The sequence below is a fragment of the Trachurus trachurus genome, assembly GCF_905171665.1.
Source record: "Trachurus trachurus genome assembly, chromosome: 19".
In the NCBI taxonomy this organism is placed as follows: Eukaryota; Metazoa; Chordata; class Actinopteri; order Carangiformes; family Carangidae; genus Trachurus; species Trachurus trachurus.
In genome coordinates, this window is record NC_139913.1 from 9,128,026 (window position 1) to 9,134,845 (window position 6,820).

Below are 6,820 nucleotides of genomic sequence, written 5' to 3' on the forward strand. Positions count from 1 at the left end.
GTTAATATGAGAGAGCAGTGGTAACTGTTTGTTTTTTTTATTACGTACTTCTGTTTACTCCAGCTTCCTGGGTAGACCTTACTAGTCGACTGTCGAGCTCGGGATTGTTTCCATATCAACAAAGACAAAAACAGGACAAAAACATGGATTTTGGAGTAAAAAAAATTTTTTGGATAGGGGAAAAAAGCAGTTATATTCATATTGATTCTTTTTCCCCATCCAAAATCTTTTTTTTCCTCCTAAATCCGTGTTTTCCCCGCGTTTTTGTGATGATCGGAATTCTCCTTTAACGGAGGGGTACTAACAAATTTGTCCACGTCTGTAGTTGACTGGTAATAACGACACATCCACGGCATCTTTTACATTTGTTTCCCCTTAAAATTTATTAATTTAGACTTTTTACAAAGAAGACAGACATTTTGATCGTAATCGTCGTGTGTGTGTGTGTGATGATGGTCTAAAAGTCCCAAGAGGCGGCAGCAGCGGCGGTGGCGGTAGCGGCGTGGCGACGGCAGACGGAGGCGGTGAACGTCGGGTGTGGTCATCATGGTTACGGCAGAGAGACGTGTTTACAGACAAGGATCCTGGGTTTGTGTTGGTTGGTCACTTATTTTTGTTGGGCTGTGCTGCCATGTAAAGAGCGACCAGGCAGTAGAGAGCGCCTCCTATAGTCAGAGCCATGGTGGTGCGGTACAGTAGCCTGTCGGGGACGCCGCCCTTCAAGTGAATCGGGACACCGTCGGGCGCCTGGGGGGAAAAACGTAGGGGATCGGTTGAAGAAAAAGAAATAAAATTATGTTATTTTTGAACAGAACAGGTAGTACAGAGTCTTTTTAGATTGAACTTAAATTAAATGGGTTTTTCTTGAATTACTCTCACTCTTTACACTTACACTTTCTGATGAGAATGTACACTGCAATCATCATATTAGGGCTGTCAATCAATTCAAATATTTAATCTAAATTAATCTAATTTTAATTCCAGGTTTTTTGTTTGTTAAAAATGTACCTTAAAAGGGATATTTTGCGTTAAAGCAGTGTTTTGGATAACTTCAAGTACTATCCACTAGAAACCCTTGACTACTTGTAGCATAAAACATATACTCAAATAAAAACATGACAGCACAATCTGGATGGGAACTGTTAGCAGAGACGATTAGATACGGGTCAGGCTAAATGAAGAAGAAAAAAAAAAAACCAAAACATTGTTAATCATGTATCAAAAAAAAAAAATCGTAGTGTTAATATGAATTTGCATTGACGCGTGACCATCGCATTAACTCCGACAGTCTTAATATTAACATTTGAAGAATGAAGATGGCCTGGTAGTTTGGTAATGAAAAAAGTAAGAACATCTTTTCTCTGATATGGAATTTGAAAGGTCAGAATTTCTACACTTTAATCAAAAATATTCTTGAATTTATAAAAGCGCAGCAGTCAATCGAGATGATTTCCATTCGTCTGAGTGATTGCTCCGCTAAACTTCTGAGTCTCTTTCATTATTTCCCTCGCTGCCTCTTGTGTGATGAATACTGAGAGGAGAAGCAGAAGGCCATTAAGGACAGAGAGTGAAATGAATACCAGTCACTGCCTAACACTTATGAATCTCCACTGCAGCGACTGATAAAGTTGAACCCTTAAACCTCTCTCTGAAGACTTCTTCTGAATTAAAAGCTGACTCACTGTGCCGACTGTCGAGGTCTCAGACGAAATAATAATAATAATAATATTTTTTTTTTTAAAAGACACATTTTTCAGTCTGTTTCCTTCCTTACCTGGAATATCCTCTGGAACTCCTGAACCTTGTTTGCTCCCATGTACTCCACTGTGGACCCGGCCTCTGACACCACCTTAGTGGGAGAGGCAAAAATCATGGCGGGGGACTCTGCTGGCACACTTGGCCTCAGCCCCTGCATGGGGGAAAAAGAAAACCCAACATTACAAAAACATTTCACAAACTCTATCAAATAATTGAAAACATTTAACACTCATTTAAAATGCAAACACACAACTCGTCCTTGCCAACCCAGCGTGCCCCCGTCAGTAAAAGAACTTGACAACGACAGAAACAAAATGATGGAAAGAAGAAAAAGCCAGAAAAAGTATTTAATTAAATGAATAAAACAAAATTGAAGGACAAAGTGCGACCCTCAGCATCAGGCAATGGAATAAAAGATTTAATGTGAGCTATCAAATAGGACTGCACTGCAGTATGAATTTCTTTAATAACCATTTACTCCCATTTTCTACAATTAATGTAATTAGTCATTCGGTTTATAAAAACAATAGAAATGCTCATTACAGCTCCCAAGATGAGGTCTTCAAATGTCTTCTTTTGATTAAGCAGATACTGTTGTTCAATTCATTATGAACTAAAATATGCAAAAGCAGCGAACATGTTTGCCGCCATTTCTGGAAAGAAATTATTTTAGGACTCGCCAAAATAGCCGACGATTAAACCTCCATCTCAGTTCTAAAAGGTTTTTATTTAGTCACATTTTCTCTAGTTTGATATGGTCGTGGTGCTTAGCCAGCAAAGCGGTGAAAGCCAAGACCTTTTTATTATTTCTCAGAGACATGACTGTCATCTGGGAATGCCAAGCAAAAAATATTTCTGTCAGATATCTAGACAGGTGGAGTCAAGTCAAGAGCCCACAAAAGAAAATTGGCAGGTATACCCTTACATCCTATTTAAGCATTGGGAACCATTTTTGTTAATTTGGCGCTTGATACAGTGGATAAAAGAGTTTAACCTAGGAATAAATGTGACGTAGGTAGAGCTGATGCAGCTCTCACTCTTCTCCTTAAATATCGACAAGTTTCTTTCTACATTTAACGCAACAAAAGCTCCTATAGCCTACTCTTTGCATAAGCTGCTCACCTCAGCTTTGCTGCATTAATAAGTGATTGCATGAGAACTCGGTTCATCTCGTCGTGCACATTATGGCTCCACTTGTTCAACTGCTCGAGTGCCTGTTTAGATTATTAAAGAGCATCTCGAGTGGTAGTTAAACACTGCAAACTACAGAGTATTAACACGTAGGATTATATTTGTCTCGAGGTGTTCGACGATAAATCTGGAAGCGTTGACAGAGGATTTTGACGCGCTGCTTATCTACTGCTGCCAGACACACATTTTGTAGACTATTGTAGACACTTCAAGCATCCTTTGTGATTGTTGTTGTGATCTCTTCAGCTCCATTCATTTTGGAAAGCTTTCCGATAAATACTTTAAGTGAATAAACCAGGGGTACGTTGTGGTGTTAATGGAGTACACGTGTGCCTCTTTAACAAACCCCACACTTGGAGGAAGCTCCTCGCTCACCCACCTTCATTTTGAAAAAGAAATCACTGGCAGACCCATTACCTAGTTAAGCATGTGTGGAGGCAGACAGTGTGGGAGCGGGGAAATTAAATCTGACATATGAAAACGCAGAGGCACTGAAAGCAGATCATTTTTTTTACTTGCCACGCGAGGCTTAACTAAAAGTGTTTGCAGCAGGAACTCATCTCGGCGCGAGATTGCTTCCTGTATTTCCCCCCGCATGACTTGTTATCCCAGAGATGGTGTGCTGCGATGTGCAAGATGCTGAGGAATACGGAGAAGAATTGCAAAGAATAAGAAAATTGTGTATTTTTTAAATGATAAAATAAAATTCATGTTATTTTTGTTTCCTAAGTAGCTGCACCACAGACACCCGCACTCAGAGGCAAAGGCACAGAAGGAAAAATTACTCTGCACAGAGTTAAAAAATGACTAAATATGTGGTAAAAAAATATTTGACAGATTTCAGATTTGATCAAATGCTACTTCACACAATGGTTAATACCTCCTCTGGCAACAAAATTACTCATATGAGACTGGAAATGGAGTTGACAAATTATCCACACACTATAACCTGCTTTATTGTGGCCTGCTCCATTTACGTCTGAGTGAAAGTGCTGCTGTTTTAACACGTCTGCTGTACTCACATGGGCTTAATTAGAATACAAAATTGCTGCTAAATTATAGACTTCATCTCAGCACCATGCCATCTGCCTCTATTCAAGTTATGAGGGATCTAGATCAGCTTTTATATTCACTGCATTTACTGCAATCAAAGATGAAATATGGAAGCATTATCAACAAAACACATGCATGGAAAGCTAATGCACTCATTACGCAGAACAGCCACTGTTATTGTTTTATTATGATAAGTAATGTTATTGGTTTATTATGGCTGCTGCCTGATTGTGTTAGCACCATTTAAATTTTGCATGTGTCTTTGAGGGGGAGGTAACCACCACAGTGCTATTTACTTCATTACTCATGACGGTCATTGCACTCACCACTGTGAGTCGTTTGAATGTCTGATTGTCATCACTGACATCGAGGAGGCATCAGCCCACCTGTGTTTTAATTTTAGAGCAATGCAATCTATTAAAGGTTTCCCCACTTGTATCAGTAATAGGCAGCAGGCGAACGCAGGGCAACCGCTGATTTGTAGGACTTTTATGTATTATTGTAATTACGGAATTTGTCCTCATGGCCTTTTAACTAACTTATTTATTCATTTACTTCAGGTTATTTTAATCTCAGCTGTTTATAAACTCTATTTATCTTGTTTGTTTGTGAAATTTCAATCTAAAGAATAGCTTATAGCTGTGGCTGTGATTTAGAGGCTGAAAAACTTCTTCCCCTTTGCGCCATACTACAGAGGAAGTCTACCAAGTAGCATGAAAAGAGAAACACTGGAATTACTGGTTGATTAATCGTTAAGTCAATAATCAACAAATATTTCAGTCATGCATGATCTGACTCTAATATATATTAACATTTTCTGTCTCTGCAACAAGATATTTCAAGCTGTTTACTTGGACTCAAAGTGGATTGAATTGATACTTTTCCATATTTTCTGCCAGTTTATCCACTAAACGATTGATTGATTGATTAGGTGAGAAACAATAAGCACATAATTCAATGACAATAGTAATGCAGTTGAAGGACATAAAACAAGAAAGGTTGGGTTAACTGCGCTCCAAAAATGTAGGCCTATCGGGCTCTATTTTCTTCGAACAAAAAGTAATTTAAAAGTTGAATATGTGACTTTTAAACAGATACGTGGGGAAGCTGGACAACAGTCTGACTCTCTATCACAGAATAACAAAAGAAGCAGCAGCATAAAGGACAGAGGAGCAATAATAAAGGTCACATCTGGCAGAAGCTGCAGAGAGGCCACTGGATTTAGAAATTGGCTGTAAATTCACATGAAGGCCAGATCAACAGATTGGAAATAACCTTTCTGGGTAAAGGTTAAATAGAGGCTGTGTGATAAGACAGCAGAGGAGAAACAATCCATGTTTATGTAGAAAAAAAGAAAGAAATAACAAGAAACAGGGGGAAAAAAAGAAAATAGAAAGAAAGGTCACTATCTCTCTCTAAATATAATTTGACTTAAAGTTTTACATAAATAAATTAAATACAACTTATATTGCTGGATAATGAAATGACCCAATTAGTCAAAATGAAGATGAGATGATAACAGCTCGAGGGATCCTGTAATAGCCTAATTTAACAAAAGATACCGAAATTTCCGGTTATTTTCGAACAAATCGTAAAACTCACAACATAAATAATACATTTGATTGTTTTTTGATAGATATTAGAAGATATTAAACGTTTTTAAAGTGAATATTGAAGCCACAGTAGGAACACGAAACCTAATCGCGGTCGCTTATCCAACGCGGTGACGTGAAGGTCACCTCTTTCCGGTTACCGGCTCGGTTTCTCTCGGCTGCCCGGACTCACCTGAGGGCTGTAGGCGGCCGCAGGAGCAGTTCCCGTCAGCTTTTGGGTAAAACCGCTGAATTTGTAGTACATTTTACAGCTGAAGGACGACGAGAGGTGTCGTTCACAACAAATCCCACCCGGTGAAGGGTCTTCCTGCTGCGACCGTCGACGGAAAGTGGCGTCACAGCAAGCTGCCCACTTCCGCTGCCTGTTGAAAATTAAAGTGGCGGGCTAGGGGAAAAAAAAACACTAAAATGATGCCTTGATCCTACTAATGATACAATTGTTTCATTTTAATATCGCAGTGCCTTAAAGGAGCAATATAACTAACCCTATATATAATAAATGTATGGCAAGTAATCATAAAATCACCCAATAATATTATCACTAAGGAATCATGTTAATTTGAAATAGCCTACTACTGATATGACTGACAACAATATTAGGCTACAGCCCGAATATTCACCTTCAAAAATTTTGTTTGCAGCACGCAAATCACGTTTTGATTTTGTGTTTTGGTCGGTTGCACCACCTACCGCCGCTATTTCCCAATCATGAACATAGGGCTCTGTGCACAGCTGAGCTCCACCACTTCCTGAATTTAAGGCAGGTCCTTCATTTCCTGTTTTACATTATTGGACACACTGATTAATCCAGGTGTGTCTGAGTAGTCACAATGGTCAGACACACCTGGATTAATCAGTTTGTCCAATGTAAGACAGGAAATGAAGGACCTGCCTTAAATTCAGGAAGTGGCGGAGCTGTGCATAGAGCCAGTTGCCACTAGGGTTGCCACCTTGAATTTGTGAAAAAAAGGGACATTCGACCAATTTTTTGTAGCTATACGCAAAATCCAATAATTAATTCAAAAGTAGTGTGAAGTGCACTTTTATTTCAATGTTCTGCTGCCATATGAACGAAAGTGCCATAACCTTTGTTGTTAAAATAAAATAATAATTAAATAAAACAAAACTAGTCAGTCCAGTCACTTTGCCACCTTTTGATTCAGGACATTTATTCCATGTTAATTTACATTAATTATCTGCATGGC

General features: G+C 38.8%; 1 protein-coding gene across 1 annotated transcript; it reads right to left on the reverse strand.

Annotated features, from left to right (window-relative positions):
• Positions 1–363: 363 nt before the first annotated feature.
• Positions 364–5,938, reverse strand: cox7a2l (cytochrome c oxidase subunit 7A2 like). The gene is made up of 3 exons (XM_083993879.1): positions 5,788–5,938; positions 1,775–1,909; positions 364–747 (listed from the first exon to the last, which is right to left on the reverse strand). The coding sequence occupies exons 1-3, from the start codon at positions 5,857–5,859 to the stop codon at positions 604–606; spliced, it is 351 nt and encodes a 116-aa protein (XP_083850005.1). The 5' UTR covers positions 5,860–5,938; the 3' UTR covers positions 364–603.
• Positions 5,939–6,820: the final 882 nt, after the last annotated feature.